We start from the raw sequence: 21140 nt of genomic DNA on the forward strand, positions 1-21140 counted from the left end.
AAAAAAAATACAAATCAACCTATGTGAGATTCAGATGTAAAGAGCATTAAATTCTATTAACTTGATATTAGGCATTAGAAAATGTCAGTGATTTTCCACTGCTGCCTTGCTAACTCTATTTTTGTTTTTTTAGTTTCTGTTTTACTTGCTGTGTCCAAACAATAATCAGCAGCTGTGCAGAGTTTAGATGGAAAAAAACCTCCAAACTCTATAAATTACAAATGCTGAAAAACATACCAGTATTCAGTAACAAGCAAGCAAAATAGCTGTGATGAGTGGGGGCCATGAAAAAAATTGGATAATACAGGGCAAATCAACCCTGCTTCAACTTTTTAGCCATATAGATGAGAATTTGTGCTTCAGTAACAAAAAATCTGGTAGAAGACATCTGTTGAAAATGTGAACAGGAATATAGAATTACACTGGTCCAACACCCAGAACTTGCTGTATTAAGCACAGGATCGGTGCCAAAAAAAGCAACATTAAGAGCTGTTTAGTCCCTTTCCTTGTCTCTTCCTCTGAGCCTGGTCGTAGAATGATGTGCTAAAAACTGAGATGGAATGACTTAAGTGAGCTTCATGACAAAAATTACCGCAACAGGAAGCTGCAGCTGATAATGGAAATCACTTCTGGAGCTTAAAATAAAACTTTATTTATATGTACTTTCATAATTCTGTATTTAAGACGATGCAAATGGAGGAACACTTATTTTTTCGGGTAGGATGAGAACCTTGATCCTGAATGCCAGATAATCCCTCAGATATGCACTTTGCTTTCAATGCCATTTGGCTTTCTGTATAAATCTTTGGTTGCATTTAATGGTTCATCAGGGTTTTTCTGTTTTAGAGGTACTACTTCAGCCTGCTTGGAATTTTATATCAAAGAGAAAATGAAATACAATTTTAATTTCCCAAGGACAAGGAAAAGGTACAGAATGAAAGGATTTTCACGTAGATCAGTGCTGCTGCGTTATAGCATTGATGTGATATGTATATTATACTGTAATTCCAAATTTTGGAGAAAGTGTTGCTTTATAAATATTCAACCTCTTACTGCTGTAGCAAAGGAAAAATACTAAGGAAGTTTTCTCATTTAGTACTGAGTTTCTTATCCACTACTGCTTCATAGTCACAACATTCTCCAACTTAGCAGCAGAGCAAGGACGTTATGATTGTGACAATTCTTGGAGACTGATATTTCCAAAGAGAGATATCTTAGCTAAGGAGTTATAAAGTTATAAGGAGCTCAATTGTTTTGTTTTGTTTTTTTTGTAAATTAAACTTATTCTGGGTCACCCTCCATGTGCAACTACTGCTGCTCCCCCTCAGTGCTGCAGTTCAGCCAGTGCACTCTACAGGCAGTGACCATTCTCCCCCATGTTGAGACCACCGTGCCATGGCTCTGCCAAGGTTGTCGTTCTTGTCTTATGAACATGAGGCTCAAGACTTGGGAACCACACATCTAATAATCTCCTGAGCTAAAGTTGCTCTGTACTGGCATATTTCTAATTTTTAAATTTGTCCAATGTGTAGTGCTTTATTTCATTTATGAATTTGGCTGTTGTGAGTGAAGAATACCATCACCTTCCTTGAGTCTGTTTCTCAGACTAGTGCCAGTAGATTTTATGGCTTAAAATTTTCTCTCAATAGATTTTTTTTTTTTCCTCTTCACTTACATAAATCTGAAGTCTGAAATTGTCTCGGTCTTTTCTGCTCTTGCTTCTCACTAATACGTTAATCTCCAGAAATAACATACTCATTGTAGATAGCTAAAAATGAAATACTCTGTAGGTTTTTGTCTTCTGAATAGTAACCATCTTCCTCGAAGCCTCAATCTTTCACCTACTTTTTTTTCCGCTCTGTGTCTATGTTTTCCATTGTGCTTAATTTTATCTGATTTTCTTGCTTCTCTCTACTTTTCATTTGAGCACTCATGCCTTTTCTTCTTTGGGCCCCTCACTACAAGAATCAAGGTCCTGCGGCATGTCCGGAGAAAGGCAGCAAAGCTGGTGAGGGGTCTGGAGCACAAGTCTTAAGGGGAATAACTGGGGGAATGGTGATTTTTCAGTCTGCAGATGCTTAGGGGAGACCTTATACCTCCCTACAGTAACCTGGAAAGAGGTTGAGGCAAAGTAGGAGTTGACCTCTTCTCCCACACAGCTAGTGATAGGACTAGGGGAAATGACCTCAATGGCCAGGGGAGGTTCAGGCTGCATATTAGGAACAATTTCGTCTTTGAAAGGGTGGTGAAGCATTGAAACAGGCTGCCCAGGAAGGTCATTTAGCCTCTGTCCTGGAGGCGTGCAAGAAACAGTAGTTGTACTGAGGGACGTGGTTTAGTGGGAGATACTGGCGATAGGTAAACAGTTGCCTTGGTGATCTTGGAGGTCTTTTCCAACGCTGGTGATTCTGTGATTGAAGGTGGCAGAGAAAGCATAGACTGGATTGGCAGTTCTTTGCTCCAAAATGGGCATCTCACAGCTTCTGTTTTGTGTTGGTTTCCACTTGGTGTTTTTCCTGTGCTGCCCTTCCTGTATCACAGTCATTTGTTTGAAGTGCCCATGTGTGTTAAGTGGACAGGCTGAAGATGTTAGGACTACTTGAAAGTTTTAATTTTATGCTTCCTAACCACAGGACTTCTTTACTTAGTTGAGTTTTACTAGTGATGTTAAAGCCCCACTTGCTCTTCCCAAGTTATACAAATATGCATTATGCACAAGAGATGAAGAACTCTTAGAGACAAAATGAACTTATTTCCAGTTCCTGATGGTTTGTTTGATAACTGCTGCAGTTTCCTATGTCTGCCAGTTCTGTTACCTTCTTTCTCTTCTTAGACTTCAAAATTGTAATATATGAAAACTGCCAAGTGAAATAATGAAATGATTCTTCTTTTAATAACCATGCTAAATTGATTGAATTCAGCACTGTGCTTAAGGATGCACAGTTGTTTCATGGTGATGAAAGTATTATTTTCATTCTAAAAGCAACTAAGTCTACTCAGTGCAAAAAGATGTTGTTAATTATGTGGAAAAAAGTCGTGAAAGGTATGGTATTTCACTTCTAAAACACAATTTATTTTGTGAACATAAAACTATTTTGACCTTAAGTGTAGGCAATATGAGTAAAAAAAAACATGAACAAATCTACCAAAAACTTGCACAAAAAACATAACAACAACAACAAAAACATGGAAAAAGATGTAAGACATCAGCTGTGCTATATAGTACTCTGTACAATGTAGATCGTGTTGATTAATATGGGTGCAAGGCAAAGTAAAATAGGTTTTTAGACCTTCAGTTTGTACTGTGCATGTTCAGGTAACTAATTTTTATTTTATTTTATTTTATTTTTTAATGTGTGTGCTATTCTGTTCTCTTGGTATTCAAATGAAAATGCCTGGGTCATGTATATATCTGGGAAGATCTTGTAGCAGTTGCTGTGTCCATCTCAGCCTTAACTGTTTCATATAGTTTAATACTTAAAGGAACCAACTTTCTTTGCAATGATGGATTTTCTCTTTTCTTCAGTTATTTTTTCAGTTTTGCATTTTTCCATTCTTTAGGGATTTGAATTAATTCAACTCTGTTCTTAATTTTGCTAATTTCAAAGCAACGATTCTGTTGATTTGGGTTTTAGACGCTTATACGTGTGTGCATTTCTATAATACATATGTTTGCAGTTTTCCCTTCAGTACTGATAATTTTGCCTTATGAAGTCTGTTCTTTCTCCTGGAAATCATATCATTAGCTTGGTAGCACTTGATCCTGAGATTGTTCAGAAGACAATGAAGTTTCAAATAAAATGAAGATGAATGCTATGGCATCATACTGTGGTCATGTAGTCTTTATTGGATTAGTTATGACTGTAATGATGTCATAAACAATGATTTCCTTACTGGTGTATTTTTCACCATTCTTAAGAAAGCCAGCTGTAATGTAAGCTGTTACTGTTTTCAAGTGAACAAGGACAGCCAAAAAACCCATGACCTAAAAAAAAATGTGAAAAAGAGTAAAAAAAATAAAAAATAAAGTAAAAAGGTAGATAGTAGAATGGGTAAGACAGTCTCTTTCAGAGCATTTCTATTAGGGTTTATTTTGTTAATATATGTCCAAGGCAGTGATGAACAATGGTCTTAGAGCAGATGCATTCTTTGCCAGACATGTTTGCTGTTTAGTTGCTGATGTCTTCTGCATTCAGGTTGGTGGCTGGCCCATTATATGAGGAATGTAGATCTTACCAGGTACCAGTGCTGCTTAAAAACAATTTAGTTGCAGAAAGTTACAAAGCTTGTCACATTGAACACCCTAACCAAGAACCCAAAATGTGAGAGAGAAACTGTTGCATGTTAACGAGGGTTCTCAAAAGGCCGCTCAGAGGCTTGTCAGACTTCTATCAAAATAGTCTTTGCTTTCTTGAAATTCTTACTTTATTATTTTTTTAAAGGGTTGTGGAAACTGCCCCTTAAGAAGGGAGATGCAAAAATAAGTAAGTAAATAAATAAAGAAGAGAAGAAAAGGAATTAAAAACATACTGCTTTCAGATTAAGAAGAGTGTAGGAACTGTTGTTAGTTCAGTGGGAATGGATATCTGTGAATCAGTGTGTTGTGTCATGGAGAAACATCTCCAGTAGATCGTTATCTCCTTTGACAAAAATTAAGCTCCACATTTGTCTCTTTTGGTACATGAAGCATTTTTCCCAGTGAAATGCTGCAGGTTCCCTTTCCCACAGTTGTTTCTGTTCTTGTGCCTTCAGGCTCTGCAGATGTTCTTGTGTCCGCAGTTGGATCAGACCTGGTTGTTTTTATGTCCTGGTCTACCCAGTGCAGCAGTAACTTCTTGTGCTGTATGGAGAACGTTGTGAAGGAGCTGTAGTGAAGTGCTGTGTGCCATTGTAGAAGGGGCTCTGCAGCTGTAAATTGGTCCATGCTGGGTCTTGCCAATGCCCTACTTGTAAATATGAGCACCTAAAAAATAAAGGGTGGTGAGTTGAGGTAGTAATGGTACTAAAAAGTAAAAACTGTGTCACTGGCTATTAGAGAAAATGGCATTAAAATTTGTGCTTCTAAAGCTACATCAGTACTACTCATGCAAGCTGATGCCCCTTCTCCTGAATCCAAGTTATGTTCCTGTGCTGATGACATTTTATTGGTACCTCTTCCGATGTTTTTGATGATTAATGTTTTTAAGTTTGGGGTATGACTATGTTAACAAGCATTTCATGGAGAATCAGTCCTAAGCTTGCCAATAGCTGTATATGACAAAAGGAGGGTGCGTTCTCTCCTCATTAGCTGCAGGGCTGCTGTCCAGTTCCTTTTCCCTTGGGGTGTTAATTAATTAATTTATTTATATGTTGTTGTTGTTTGGTGTTGTTTGTGGTTGAAAAAAAAACCAAGTTATTGTTATTTTGAATAAGTTGCTCTTTTTTTTTTTTTTTTTTTTTTTCCTTCTCAGTGCATGGAGTAGAAAAAAATTGCTATCATTGTTTATTTTGCACTAGTAGTCACTTATCAAAATATTTTCCTACCCCTGGTAAATGTGAATTGGTTTTAATGTAACTTCAAGATTTCTTTCTTATTTCATTTTAGGAAAGTCAAGGATTTAGGATTCTTTCAAAATTTAAACTTCTGTTATTATTTCATTGGCCATGTCTCTTCTGTTAACATAAATCTGCTGTTTCTCTCACAGTAGCCAAATTTTTGGTTATTTCAATCACTGGTAATTGGGAGTATTTTCTTCAGTATTTCAGTTGTTGAAATAAAGAGTATTGAGACCATAGTTTACTACAATTTAACAAGCACTCCACGTAATGTTAGTGATCAGGAAAACAGGAATCTGGGGAGACAAAGGGATAAGAAAAGTATTCCAGCTACCTAGGGGAAAGTATTTTGTTTCATAATATGTGTTTATTTCATAGTAATATAATTGATCTTTTGGATGCTAGATTTTACTTGCACATCAGGAAAAAAAATAAAAGGATATAAATCTTACTATTTTACATAATTAATTTTCACAGTACGTAGAAACGTGAAAGCAGCTAGTCAGAGGTGTTCTGTCCCTTTCAGATGTGAATATATCAGCTTTTTTTCATGTAAATCATGAACTTTCACTAACAGTTGCTCATAGTTGTGTGCAGATTTGAAAATACTGCCTGCTGAAATTAATGTAGTAACTTCTACTGGAATATATGAAAATTGGCTCTGTGGTTCTCTGTTGTTAATGTTTTATTTAAAATTTAAGGTTGTTAAAGTTTTATTTATTTATTTTTTGCTGCTATATATGCAAATAAACTGATTTTAATCATCGTAAAACAGGTGAATTAATTTGAGTTTGTAAATTTATTACAGGAATCCTGTGATCTCTGTGTGGTAAAGATGACATTTGTTACCGTTATGGTTGAAGGTAGCACTGATGAGAAACAGTGGTAGAAACAGTTCAGATGGTGGTTTGCAGTCCTATGCTTGTGGTTGGAATTGAGATCATCTGCATATTACTTGCCCTATTTTGTTCTCATCGTAATGATTTCTGGGGAAAAAGGATATTGTGCCTGAAAACACGGAACTGATTTGAATGCAAGACCAAGCTAATTACAGCAGCAGAAGTTGCCTTTTTCATAGTGAGGTGAAATTCTTTTTAGTCATTTAGCACAGTTTTTCTTTTTTCTACTCAGGGTTGCAGAGGCAGTTATGTAAGCAGTGTAGTGGATTGTATGGAAGAAAGTGACTCACTAAGATAGTCTGTAATGCACATAGCTGTGTTGTTGCAGGGAAGCACTCAATGACTCAGCTGTAGAGGAGGCTGCTAATTGGAACTGCTGCACGTGGAGGTTTAGATGAACCCTGAACTTGGGCTAGCATGCTTTTGGGCACTTTTTACTGCATGAATTACTGGTCAGATTTTGAAAAAAGCTGGGTGGCCTACCTCCCATGAAAAGGAGCTAAAAGCTTTTGAGATTTATATTTTACCTTTCATTTAATTCTCATACTTTTGTTGTCAGTTCTTGGCACCTTCTGTGAAGTGGACGAAGTGTAAACTTCCTGTGCTTTCCAATCCCAGTAGCATACCAAAATCTGATGCTTTGCTTTTAAAATGCCTTCTAAAATTGCCTTAATCCCTTCCTTGGCATCTTTTCAATGCAGGAGTAGTCTCTCTGTCATGATTCTGCATCTGCTGACAAGGGGTGTACCTGTGTGGCTGATCACAATTTACTTCTTGCTTTGCCTGATTTGTTTAGTTTAAGAAAAAAAATAATAATTCAGGCTATAGGTTCCTAATTCATCACAATATTAGCTTTTCTACTCTTGTTTTCAGAAGTTGTCCAAACACGATAACACTGTCCATGAATTAAATGTTCTTCTAGCCTGCAAAGTATACAAAACAAAGCACGTAATGGAAATGCTTTTTGGATCTTAGTGGTCTACTGCAGTGTTGCTCTTGTAGAGCTGTCCTTGGTAGCTGGGCGCTAATTAGTGAGCCCAAGATACAGCTGGATTGCCTTTGCTGTCCCACTGCTGCACTCTAGTAGCAAGCAGTAACAATCTTGGTTGCATTTTCTACTTTTTTATTGATATCGATATAAATACCATCAGCAGTATATTTTATTTAAAAATGGCTGCTTATAGTTTTAAAAATTAATAGCTGTGGAACTGTTTGATGTAGATAATTTTTTTTCTTCAATCATAGTTGATATATTTCTGTGTGTACTTTGTGGGATTTTATGCTAATGGTAGTTTTAATACCAGAAAGAGACATTCTGTTGCATGTCTCAGCTCTGTGAATTGAACAGTATGATTTCACTCATGCTCCATTACTTCTGGCCATCTTCTAGGAAGTCATGAAAACTCATTTAGTCCCGAATCTGTATGATGGTTGATTCCTACTGTGGGTGTAAATACCCATAAAAATATTTTCTATGTTCTTCCTTTGTCCTTCTATTTTTCAGTACTTTGTATTCTTAGTACCATATTTTGTTCATCTGGAATAGTGGATATTTGATGTGGTGGTGGTCCTGTTGAAAGAGAGTATTTTAGCAAAGAGAGCTTTGCAGATAGATATTAACTATCCATAATAATAGTTTGTGTTGCCACATTTAGAATGAAGTTCCCATGCTTTATCTCTGTGTCAGAAATAATCTTATTTTTCCTTCTCTATCACATTATTTTTCTGGTAACATGAAGATGTGTATCCCTGGATGGAGATGTCTTCTACAGTATAATTATTTTCCTGTTTGTTTCTGTGATGGTGAGGCAGTTGTTTGTATGTAACAAGTCTAACTGACTCATGTATCTGAATGTTTTCTCTTAATTAATTGGGCCTTTTTGAAGGTGAAGGCTGAGTAATTTGAATTGCATGAAATCAGAACTATAGGTGGAGAGCATTTTCTGTATTAACAGAATGTACGTTTATGCATAATCTTCCTTTACTACTATAGAAAAAGTTTTACAGGGTAGAATTTTGCTCCTCTTTCTGAAAGATATACATATATTTATGTATATTCTCTCTGCCAGTTGAATTTGTATAAATGCATAATGTAGGGCCTGTATAAAATGTAAATGAAATAAAGCAACCTTCTCCCCTCAGAAAATAAGAAAAGTGAAGTCGTATAAAATTTAGCACAGTGTTTAGTATAAAGAAGTGTACGTGTCTTGTATCAGATATGTAGTTTTTCAACAGGTTTTTCCCAAGTTGGCACTCCTGCATGTTCAAATCAAATGAGAAATTTGCTTGTAAACAGCAAGTTTTCCTGGTCACTGAGTAGACAATATGAGAGTGTGAAGCAAACCAAAACAGATAGTTTAAGCTTTGTTTGGATCATTTTAGAAGTTCTACTCTGTTACCTTAATTTTTGTTTTTTGGCATGTTAAGCAAAACTGGTTATCAGTTTTGTGTCAATTTTCTGGCACAAAGTTATGGCTGAATTATCTGTGAAGAACAAAGGAGGTGTGTAGCTGAAGATGCCAATTCTGGCAGAAGTTTCCTGAAGGGGCCTATTAAATCCATACCTGCTCTTCAGCGCATTCTTCAGCGTACCTAACATACCCAAGCTATCCTCTGCTTGTTTTCCATAAGGTTTGAATTGGCGTGTGACAAGTTGAAGTATACAAAGCGACTTCTTTAGATAGTTTCAGGCTATTAAAATGTTAAGGCAGGAGACAGGAACGGTCCTCTCTAGTTACAAAGTACTATGAGACTTCCACAGACATTCTGAAAAATTAAAGCGTGGTTTTAAGAGTCACAGAAGTGGTGATGTTTTTTTGTTTTTTTTCTTTTGTTTGTTTGTTTTAATGTTCAGGTGAGTTTCTGCATCGGGCTTTGAAAGTTGAAATGCAGACTTTTCATTGGAAAAAGGGGAATATGAAAAGAAACGGTTACCAACTTTTTCTCTCTTGCCAAGTATATTTCTTTCTAGTTGCACTGAAATTAGTTCAGAAAATTTGTGGAAGCCAAGTGGCACTTACTCATTTGCTGCTGCAGTTAAATGTGTTAGTTCTTTCCATGTTTCTGCCTTTTACCCTGTTGCATTTTTATTTGACCTGCTAAACAGAACTGACTTGTGTAAAACAACTCTAGTGTGAAGAGAACTTTGAATGTTGCATTATACTTTGCAAGCAATCCCATCTATTTCTTTCTTGTTACTCATATTTAGCTCATACATTAGAAAATCTTACTGGATTCGAAGATTATTTGTTTACATTTTGGTCAAACTTGGTTCAGCACTGTTTGTAGTATGACCACAGCTGTATTATTATTAAACTTAAGATTGTGCTTGGTTACTGTCAAAACCAATTCTAGCTGTCAGTCCAGATGTTTAAAAAAAAAAAAAAAAAAAAAAAAAAAAAAAAACATAGCTTTGTTTTCCAGCAATCATTTATTGCTACTTGCTTAAACAGTAAGATATTTTGCTTACTGTCTGTGCAAGGAAATTCAGTGCATTTGTCAGACAAACTCATCTTAAGTCATGCTATTTGTACTTTCATAGCAAAGTGAACATCACCGCAGTGAAGTGCTAAACATGGATCCTGGAGAGGACATACTGTTCAACCCAGTCTTTTTCTAATCTGTGTACTTGTTTAGAGCTCAGTTTGCCTTCAATTTTCATTTCATATTTATACATCAGTATTATGTACTGAAGCCAAAGTGATTTCTGCTGATACATTTCTGTCTCTGAGTGCAGTTTTTGTTAATTCAGAACCTTTGTTTTGTAAACTGTCAGTGTAACCAGGAAAGAAAAATGGGCTCGCTGTTAATTTTTAGCACTTCCTCAAGTTTGATTTGGACAACCTGTGTGACCTCTGCAGATGTCTTTCTAAAGTGAAAATAGCTTCTTCCTCTTATCATTATTTTGGCATATCAAATTTTGTGGTTTTTCATTGTGCTTATACAGTGGCCCCTATTATGAGCAACATCCACTAGAAACCTCTAGAAGATTCTTATAATAGGAATAATAAATAGTATTTAACTCAGAGAATTTCTCCTCTCGCTGTTCAAAACTCTAACCATTTAAGATCTTTCTTTTCCTAGAAAATTTAAGCAGAAATCAATTAGAGCATCCAGTAACTCTGTCTCTTGACTTGAAGGTAAAAGCTGGTGAGGATAGGTTAGCCAGAGGAAGCATCTGCCTGATGTGTACATAGAGAAATAGCAACCCCTGGGAGGAGAACCTTCACAAATGTATGAGAAGTGACTGAACAGTTTCAGAAATGGTCTCAAACACTTGCTGCTGTTGATAAACATCTTTAAATGCAAAGAAATATGTATAAGTGGAAATACATTTAGATGTTTGTGGTTTTAATTGAAAATTCTCTTTTTTGAGGCCCATGTAGATGTTGTATTTTATTTTTTTATTTAAATTTATTAATTTTACAAGGCAGTCAAAAGGAATTTTTAGTGTGATTTCTTTCTCTAGTTGCTCTGAGTTGAGGAAAAAGTAACAAATGAAGATATAACGTAATATCTGGGAGTTCCGTGGGAATACATAACTTTTACTTAAGCCAAGATTTTTAGGTATGAATTTGATTAAATTATTATTATTAATATAGCATTAATCAATAAGAATAAGTTTTACAGTAACAGGGATGTACTGAAAGTATTATCAGATGAATGATCACTGCATATACACGCATATATGTATGTGTGTGTAAGTATGTATGTATGTGAACGGAGCTGACCACATGACAGTAAAATAAAACTAGTTAGTGCTTAGAATCAGTTAGAATGTAAGTAGAGCAGAGAGGGTGTCACTTATGCTCATGTGAGTTGGTGATACTCTGAGTTCATTAATGCTAGCTGAGGATACTGCTTTCTCCATTCAGTTTTAATGATAACGTTGTGTTGGCAGGGAGATTTCATGATTAAATCTCAGCAAAAAATGGTCTGCATGCTGAAGGCATAGATCCCGAATTCTTGCAGATGGTCAAGATTCTTGCCATATATCTTTACCCACTGAGTTGTGATGGCAGTTTAGGGAAGATGAATTAACTATGAGAAAGTCAAACAAAAAAAAAAAACAAACACCTGAGAGTTGTAAAGAGAACAAGAAAAGAGAAAAGAAGAAATGCACCAAAAAGTTTTAGGAAAGGATGAAAAAAAAAGATGAAGAGGAATGGGGTTTTGAAAAGTAAAGTATTTGAAGGAATCCTTATAGTGAGATTAAACATGGAAGGACAGCATAGAAATCAACCAAGAGGACAATGGAAAACATATCAATTCTCTGATGCAAACGAAATGTGATAAAGAAATTAATTGGAGTGTTGAGAATGACTTGTGTTTCATTTTCAGGAGGATGTTAGGAAAAATAAAGCTTGTGTTCTTTCGGTTTTGTTCATTTTGTTGCTTTGTAATTTGAATGTTTATGTCTTTCAGTGGTTCTTAGTCTCCTCTGCTGTATTTATGCGTACAAATCATTAGACATGGTGAAAATTTATTACCTGATTAATGTTACGTTTATATGATGGCATTTATGCAATTAGTAAAGAAATTAGCCTGTAAAAATTTGAGAATACTGAAACAAATGATTTGTCTTTTTATAGTTTTCTTTCTTTGTTTAAAATAAAAATCAGTGCACAAAAGTACGTAGCATAATTGTATATTTGTCATGTATTTTCCTAAGGTTTGTAACCTGGCAATATAGTCTTCAGATTGGTTTTGATGTCACAATAAATTCTTTAATTAAATTGAGCTCTTTTTTATTTAAAGCTGTCTTTTGGGGAGATATTGCCTTAGATGATGAAGACTTAAAAATCTTTCAAATTGACAGGACAATTGACCTTACGCAGCACTCCAATGAAAGACTTGGCCATAACACAGGTATGATATTTCAAGTTTGCTTTTTAACTTATTTTTTTTCCTTTTATTTACTTCTAAATAGGAGGCAGTCACTGTCTTAAAACTTTGTCATTAATATTAGTTTCATTTACAGTTTGAAAAGATACTCGGCAACGAATATGAATTGGTTTTAGTTAAGTCAAAAGGGGAAAGTTTAATTGTATTCCTGAATTTCTTGCTTAAAAAGCAAACAAAGAGTGAAACAACTTGTTGAACCAAAGAGCAGAAACTGGGAGGAATCTCTGCCAGTCCTCTCTGCAGGTAGTAATGTGGGAAAGGAAGCTGTGCAAAGCTTTACTTTCAACTGCAAGTTCCTGATAGTGCAGCTGAGATGCCCTTTGGAAAAAAGCATGTGGAATCCTGGAGGTGAGACTGGGATTCTAGAATTACAGCAGCACCTTTTGTTGTTTTTGTTGTTGTTAAATCTACACACCAGAGGCTACACAAGAACACTGTTATCCTTGCTATCGTTTGCCTTGTCACACGTGGCGCCTTAGTGCCAGACACCATAATCTGATTAATTTTCAGAGAGACAGATAAAGAGATATTATTCTCTTCTAAATATATGTATGTGTGTGTCTGAAAAAATAGTCCATGTCTAAATATCTGCCTACCTCACATCTGAAAATAGCCACACTATCATGCTGTGATTTGTAAACTCAAAAATGGGTAAGCTTTCAGAATATGGTACTAAAAAAAATCAAAGTGGGAAAGGTGTGAAATCAAATATTTATGCATAGTAAAGAATCTATATTTGTATAGCCGAAATTTGTTTTTCATTACTCATGTTCGCTGTGTTGATGAACTCAACTGCTCTTTACCTTGATGATTCCTAATATTAGAAAATAGGGATCATTTTGAGGAATGACCGGAAAGGAATTCACCAGACAAAAGAAGCATTTTTCATTTTAACTTCTCCATATCAACACAAATAGGGTAGTTCAGCTGTTCATTAGTTAGACATAGTTAGACAATATTGTTTTAATATCCTGAAAATTTACTTCACATCCCTTTAGTACCACTTGTTTCTTTTCTAGATCAAGACTGGGTTTGAAAATGTTAATTGTCCATGGTTTCCTTCTCCCCTTCCCTCTCTAACAAAATACTTTTAATTGACTTTGAAAATATTTCAGCCCCTAGATTTGCTGACAGTGTAGACAGTGAGGTCAGTCATTTCCCCTGAAAGTGCACTCAGTCAAGTGATTTCTTTGGCCTGCTGATCTTCCTTTTACTTCTACATCTTTCCCTTTTAACTCCAAAGATCTCTATTTTCTCTCTCTCTCTATTTTCTCTCTCTCTCTTTTGTTTTGTTGTCAAAGTATATTGATCTAAGCTGTTTTTATACTGTTTCACATTATGTATTTTATTTTCTTTACTTACCTGTGTTGAGGTTTGCTCATTATCTTTGCCAGTCAACACAGTATCTTATTTAGGATAGTGAGTTGTCCTACTGAGGGTTACTAATGCAGCTGGATCAAATTTGCCTACCCTTACTGTGCAAGAGGAATCAATGCAAGGGAAATAATCAGTGGAAAATGGACTTGGAGAACAAACTCTGCTGAAAGTACTGTTTTTGTACCCGTTCTCAATGAGCACTCAGCAATCTTGATTTTTTTTTTTGAAACAGAGTAGAAGTCTTGTTTGTTTGTTTGTTTGTTTTGGAAAAATATCACATATAAATTCAGCACATCTTGATGCATACGTTGGAGTTTAGCTGTACATTACTTACAACTGGCTTATTAATATTAGATGGTGACTTGGAAATGGAAGGTTGAGATACGAAATAAATTAACGGTTTATCTTCCTTACAGATGCAGGGACAATTAATTACAAGAATGATTTCCTTCTTGTTATTCTGTTGTTGATCTCTCAAAAATACAAATGACATCGTTTAGAAGAGTTAAGTGCTTGGGCATAAACTATCAAGATAGAATTGGAGAGTTGCATTTTTCATTGCAACTACTAATTAAAATCCTGAGCTAACAGGCTTTGATCTATGTTTTGTGACTAATCATTTTGGTGAGAATTATAGTATGGATTTGCAAGATCACATACTTACTCTGAGCATCTTATTTTAGTCATGCAATATATAATACATTCATTACTGTGAATAGAAGCAAGAGCAAAGATTGCAGCATTGCTGTGTATACTATTACAAGTGCAAAAAAATGCTACAAATATGATTGAAATAAAGAAATATATATATATATTTAGACTGCAGTTTGGCAAGACTGTAAATCATAATATAAGCCAGACTAGTTATGTAAGATACTTCTTCCATTTTTCTTCCCACTAATTGGATTATGCAGGCTGTGTTATCAAAGTGATGATACTTGAATTATTTTTTTTAGAAATAAATTAGAATAGTAGTTTCTTTCAGTGAGTAATGGAGTCTTTTTCTGCTACATTAAGGTTACTATTTTTTTTACAATGTTTATTTTATATTTGTTGGGACTCTTTGCATTTTTATGGTATATATGTTAACACGAGAAGCAGTTGCATTAATAACGACCGATAGAAGCAATGAAACGGTTACATTCTCTTTACTGTATATTACAGTTAACCTTATAACTTGTTGGGAAGGAATGTGTTGAACTATTACCTCATCTATCTAAAATGCTTAAAACAATTTGGAAAATTTGTCTCCAGAGAGCTAGCAGCTATGTGACAGTGTAATCCAAATAATTAGGCACATTGTTATTCACTGAGCAGCCCATGGACTCACTAGCCTTATATGGTAGGATTTTAAGTTGCCTCTTAAGAAATATATTTTCCACATATGTACTGAAACGTTTAATGGGAAATGTGGAAAGGTCTGTTCTGTGGTGGTTGGATATTTTGGTGGTCTCTTTGTTTCTATCTGACTTCTGTTGTTGTACAAGTAGTTTGAAAATTCTCTTGTTCTGTGACAGTTATTGATTGTTAAATATAACCTATTACAAACATAGAAAAATCTCAAAGCCTTCTTAACAATTCTGAGGATTTATTGGCCTGTGTGGTGTTATCAGTGCTCTTTCTTTGAGCTTAATTGTATTTTCAAAACCACTTGCAACCACAGCATAATTAGATGTGAAGGTGGCTTGTGACATGCATCTGATGAACGTGCTCGATTCAGAAATGTTGTACATTTCTTGAAGTAACATGACATGTTAAAATAAACTATTAGTTGATTTCTTATTGCTCATTGATTACCAAAATGACACACACATATGCCTGTAAGGTCTTATAGCAGTAAACGCCAGCATGTGACATTTGAAAGTCTCTGAGAGTCCATTGCACAATTCATGTTGACAAAGAAAGCCAAAACTTGCATGGTATAATTAGACATATTAAAGTGGTTGTTTTTTTTTTGTTTTTTTTTGTTCTGGTTTGTTTTTCCGAAGATGAAACTTTGGATGTTTCCTTTTACCTTTTTCCTTCAAATGGGAAGATTATGGCATCCATTTAATAAACTTTTGTGACAGTAGGGCTTGTAGCCGTCTATCAATGCAGCTCAGAGAATCTCAGTGTCACCAGAAAGAAGAAAAAGCTCCAAATAAGAATTAAATGATGTAATTACCGTGACTTGTCTGAGTAACAAAGACATGCTGGCTTACATTCTGGAATGCATTTTAGAAAAAAATTTCAGCTAAAAATGTCTTCTTGCTTCATTGTCGAGGATACTCGAGAATTTGTAGGCAAGTCATTCAGGAATGTTAATCTTCCTTAAAGACACATAGCACTTTCTGAAGGATACTTCCTGGTCTCCTCTGGCTATGTAGTTGCTGTAGGTCTGTTTCCATGTTCTTAATTTTTCTAAATTCTTTCTTTTTTTCTTTTGTCTTTAAAGGTGGCTTTGGAGAGCATGGGATGTCAAAAAAGCGAGGTGCCCTCTATCAGCTTATAGAAAGGATAAGAAGATTTGGCTCTGGTATATTTACTGTTTAAATTATGAGGTTGCTTGATATGATGATGTAACATAAGCATTAATGATTACAATGCTTTAATGTACTGAAGTGTCTCTGTATTACTGTTGGCATAAGCAAACTTTAAACAGTGTGACAATTCTAATGAAGAGATCAGCTCTTCATCACATTTTCTTAGAGGTCTGTTTCTAGTTTAAGATCTTGAAGTTAAAATGTGCTTTTACTTTTCATATTAAGATTTCCTTAGCTACTTAGCATGGTTATATTCACATTTACACGTACTACTTTTATCAATACAATGTCTGCTCAGTACTTGAGGAATGTGATAGATAGCTGCTAATGTATTACTTTTTCTCTGGATCCGTTTGGGGCACTGTGATGAGTCACACAATTTGAAGCTTTTATGGTGTGTTGCACTAAATAAACACATCATCCTTCTGTCAGTGTGAATGCAGTTGAATTCAGCACGCAATATCAGTGAATCTCCATTAATACTGGCCAAGTGCATTTGCCGTATTTCATACAAGAAGATGTCATTTTAGTGTCATGGAATGTCAACTTCTCAAAAGAAAATATGTAAAACTGCATTTTAATCACACTACAGTGTGTCTGCATGCATCAGTGTATGTCTTGTAAGATTAACCATAACACTCTGACTTTTCTGTAATTTGTTGGTATACAGTCTTCATTTTTATGACGTTTCCATACTGCATAAGAGCTTGTTACCTTTCATATATGCAACTTGGCATAAGTGATTCATTTTAATCATCTTCACTGATACCCATTACTAACTTACAGATTGCATCAGAAGAGAAAAGCTAACTTAATTATGGCATGCAAGTACCTGTCTCACTGTCCTTATAGCTTTTTGTAGTCACAGTAAATTTCAACTGATATAGGAGATATTTACCTGTAACAGGAAGGATGATAGATAATCTCTCAAAATAGTAGGCTTTTATTGATCTTCCAACTTACAGCCATGAGTAATGCTTATCCACAGGGATGCAGAAGCTCATTTGTGAAAAATACGTGTTGACATCCTGAAGTGTTATAGGGTTATTATGAAACTGAAAGTTATATTTCCATCTGAGAATGTTGTGGCTATTAGCATTAGGTGCAAGTAACGGAGATCAGAGGGAAAAATTAACTGTGACTTTTTCCATAAGTTTACAGTTTACTTTGCAAATAATTTGTCTATTTTTCCAGACAGTTCATGATAACAAAAGCCACTGTAATGGACTTCTTTCTGTCCATTGCTCTAGGAACAGCCATGCACTTGATTTTTTTCCAGATCCAGGAATAAAATTGAAAGGGACAGTAAATGTGATGATTACTTGGGGTCTGCCTTTTCTCCCCTGCTGGAGAAATCCAAACTTTCTTAAAACAAAACAAACAAACAACGAAAAATAACCCAAACCAAAACAACAACAACAGCAAATAAAAGACACAAGGAAGTGTATTATTATTATTATTGTTGTTGTTGTTGTTGTTGTTGTTGTTATTGTTTGGTGCAATTATGCAGACAGTGTTCCTGTCAGTCAGTAAGCTTGTGTGCTTAAATTGTTACTGTAGATACCTTTCGAAGTTGAAGGTTTAGACACGCCATTTCAAGCACTTCCTGTAAAAACGAGTAGTAATAGATTGTTGATAAAGTACATATAGAAGTAATAATATGACTTTGACATCGTGGAAAATAATTATTCAGTAATGGTTCTCTCTTTATTTTTCCATTCTTTTTTTCTTTTTAATGATCTCAATTAGTGTTTTGTCGTTACAGGCTTGGAGCAAAATAATACTTCTAAAGGAAGAACCACAGTGAAATTCTCAGGGAAAAACGAGAAGAACAGATTTCCCAGAGCTGCTACATCACGAACAGAGAGAATATGGCCAGGGGGTGTCATTCCATACGTAATAGGTGGAAATTTCACTGGTAAGTTTTCAGCTTTATATAGGGAGAAAGAATATGGTTTATTTTTATTTATTCATTTACAGTAAAGTCACACTATGGAAAGATTTCTGCAAGTTCAGGCCAGGAGTACATCTGCTTTGAAAACGTTAGCCGTCCTTTAATGAATTGTTCCCAAGGGCAAGTGGCGTAATAAAGATATTAGGTTTGTTTTAGATAAGGAAGTCTGTTTGTTTGATGTTTCTTCTGTTATATGTTTGTTTTCAGGACCCTAAATAACAGAATGTATTGAAATTTATTTTTATTAATTAAAAAAAAAGGATGTTTATTTAGTTTAAGAATATAACAGAATTAACTAGTGGGACATGTATTTTGCTAAACTGATGTAACGCAATTAAATGACTTAGATGTGTTTTGTAATTCCTCGATTTGGCTTTCAAATGGATACCTGATTACTACACATGTCAATAAGAAAAAGCTGGCTTCAATATTTATATGTAGTTCTTAGCATGGAAAATTAGAAAAAAATTAGAACATTTATCATTCCTGAAAAATATAAGTGGATCAGTATCAGTGTGGATATAATCAGTAATTTAAAGCAAAAAGGAATGTAGAGAAAAACGAAGACGGGTGGAAAACAATACATAGCAGCATCTTACTGTGCCCAGTAATACAGGAAGCCTAAAGAAACATGCAGATTCACACATGTTGTATGCATGTAAGAAATCAGAGACCTTTCCAAACTGTTCTATTAAAACTTTTAGTCTGGGTATTTACAGAGTACGTAGCTTTGTTTTTGGATAGCAATCTTTTGGAGGAATGTTTGTAAACTAAGTAAAAGATTTACATGCTGAACGTTTTACTTTTTCGTAAAGGTAAGTTTTAAAGCTTGATGAACATTACTTAATGATAAAAGGGCGATACAGGATGAAATAACCCTCAATTCTTAGGATCATGGCATAGTTTGAACTCATCGTTTTTAAGAACTTTGAGATTTTGTTGTCTTTAACTTAAAGCATTTTAAAAACAAGCAGACATCACCCATGCCCCAAGTTATCCATCCACTCTCTGCTGGAATGTAGCTTTGAGAGAATGCAAGATGGATATATTTCTGCCAGCAAATTCGTGCTGAGTACAGTTCTTTGTGGATTTCTAGCTCAGCAACAATATTCTCAGGTACTGCCTCTAAGTTAACAAGCCTTGTCTTTTATTAGGCAATGAAATTGCTTTGCCATGCTACCTGCAGCATTGTGTGGGCAGCCAGCATGCACAGGGCCTTGAGCTCTGTGAGACCTGGCTTGGCTTTTTCTGCATCTAGGCTGTTTCTGAATGCGTTTCTCTTTTTAAAACAAGTATCTAGGTATGCTTTGTATAGTAACAAAATACATTTTTCCCCTTTTGGTGAATAATTTGATTTCTGAAAGGTTTGCATGGAAGGAAATGGAAATTGGTCCCTGCTCGAGACAACGTTATTAAAGGCAGATGCTTTGTTTGGTGTGCTGATGTTAAATCAGTCTCCAGATTTGAAGACTAAAGTTGGAAAAGTCTCTTATTTCATGTCATGCAATTCTTGCAGGCACACAGCGCGCCATGTTCAAACAGGCGATGCGACACTGGGAAAAGTACACGTGTGTTACATTTATTGAAAGAAGTGATGAAGAAAGTTACATTGTATTTACATACCGACCTTGTGGGTAAGTGCGTCTGTATGTTCACAGATAGTCACACTTTCTGTGTTTGGACATATTCCTCAGCTTTGCAGTTGTTAGTGAATAGCTACTTTGTAGGGAAGTGAATAGTTACTGTGTTTAAGCAATGCATCTGTTCAACTTGGCTGTAGGTTAATTGAAAGTAGTGATTATTGAAGTTATGCCTCTCAGATATTGCTAAATAAAACTTACTAGGTAAACATAGATGAGACATTATAGTTGACTTTGTCATACTTTCAGTGTTCACATACATTGTTCTAAATGTGCTTAAGGCTAATTGCCTGTTTATTTGATATTTTGTCCGTATTGCATGTTCTCTGCTGGATCAAGTACAAACACCTATCCCTATTCTTTTTCCAGCTTAATTGTGCTTAATTGTAATTAAGGTCTTATCTTTCATTGCATTGACTGTCGTTGCTCAGATTTATTTAATCAGGAAACTTTTATAACCTTTTCACAATTCCTTCTCCCAGATCACTAACACGTGAAAATGAACGAAACAGGTTTTGTCATTCATCAGCCTAGCTTTCAGTCAATCACTTTCCATCCTCAGATATTTCTGCTGTCAAATGTGTCTGCCAGTTACGTTTGTTATTTATTGCACTCAGAAATCTCGATTTAATATAGTGATCAGTGAACTGCCTGTGAGCACCATGTTTGTTTTCTGAGGGGAAAACTCACTACATGTGGAAATACTGTAGTTACGATAGTCTGCTTCTGCTGGGGACGTAGGCTCCAAAGGGAGAAGCTGTCTGTCTTGCTGACTTTTTGATCAATGAGCACTTTTCATGGCTACTTCATAAGTTTTGGAGTCTAAGGTTGCGAAGGGAAGTTTTGGAATCTCCTTATATTGTAGGTATGATCCTGCATGTACTTTACAACAGTCCATAAGTTTACATGTGTGTCAGGGATATTTTAAGCATACATTCTTCTCTGAGCCTTAGATACTTGCAATGTGGGAACGTATTCTGGGGGAATGCTCGTACTTGGTCTTTCGTATTCTTGTGCTGTAGAACCCTGTTACAAACCGACAAATTAAATGGACTTCTGTTCTCAACCAGCATGGCTATTATTACTTAGTTAGCAGTGCAACTCATAAGATAGAGAATACTTACAAATAGTTGGAAAAAATCAGGAAGTAAAGAATAATAATGCTGCCTGCCTGCTCTTGCTGATGCAGAAAGCAATGTGAACTTAAACAGAGAATGTGGAAGAGATAAATATTCACAGGCATGTTGGGAAGAGAAGTATGGATATATGAAACAGAGGTCTCTGTAAATGAAAGGTAAATACTACGACT

At 35.3% G+C, this 21140-nt stretch overlaps 1 protein-coding gene across 8 annotated transcripts in view; it reads left to right on the top strand.

The window, feature by feature from the left end:
- Positions 1-21140, top strand: part of TLL1 (tolloid like 1) — a 136736-nt gene that overhangs the window by 45216 nt on the left and 70380 nt on the right. For 5 of the 8 annotated variants that reach the window (XR_007376166.1, XR_007376167.1, XR_007376168.1 and 2 more), the window contains exons 2-5: positions 12192-12302; positions 16150-16230; positions 18003-18155; positions 19708-19825. Coding sequence is in view for 5 of the 8 variants with exons in the window: in XM_048940998.1 (XP_048796955.1) it covers positions 12192-12302; positions 16150-16230; positions 18003-18155; positions 19708-19825 (463 nt within the window). In the remaining 3 variants the exon portion in view is untranslated. Of the gene's footprint in view, positions 1-1662; positions 11001-12191; positions 12303-16149; positions 16231-18002; positions 18156-19707; positions 19826-21140 lie in introns of those variants that run through there. The other 3 variants (XM_048941001.1, XM_048941003.1, XM_048941000.1) reach the window with 2 other exon arrangements.

Source organism: Lagopus muta, chromosome 4, assembly GCF_023343835.1.
Source record: "Lagopus muta isolate bLagMut1 chromosome 4, bLagMut1 primary, whole genome shotgun sequence".
Taxonomy (NCBI): domain Eukaryota; kingdom Metazoa; phylum Chordata; class Aves; order Galliformes; family Phasianidae; genus Lagopus; species Lagopus muta.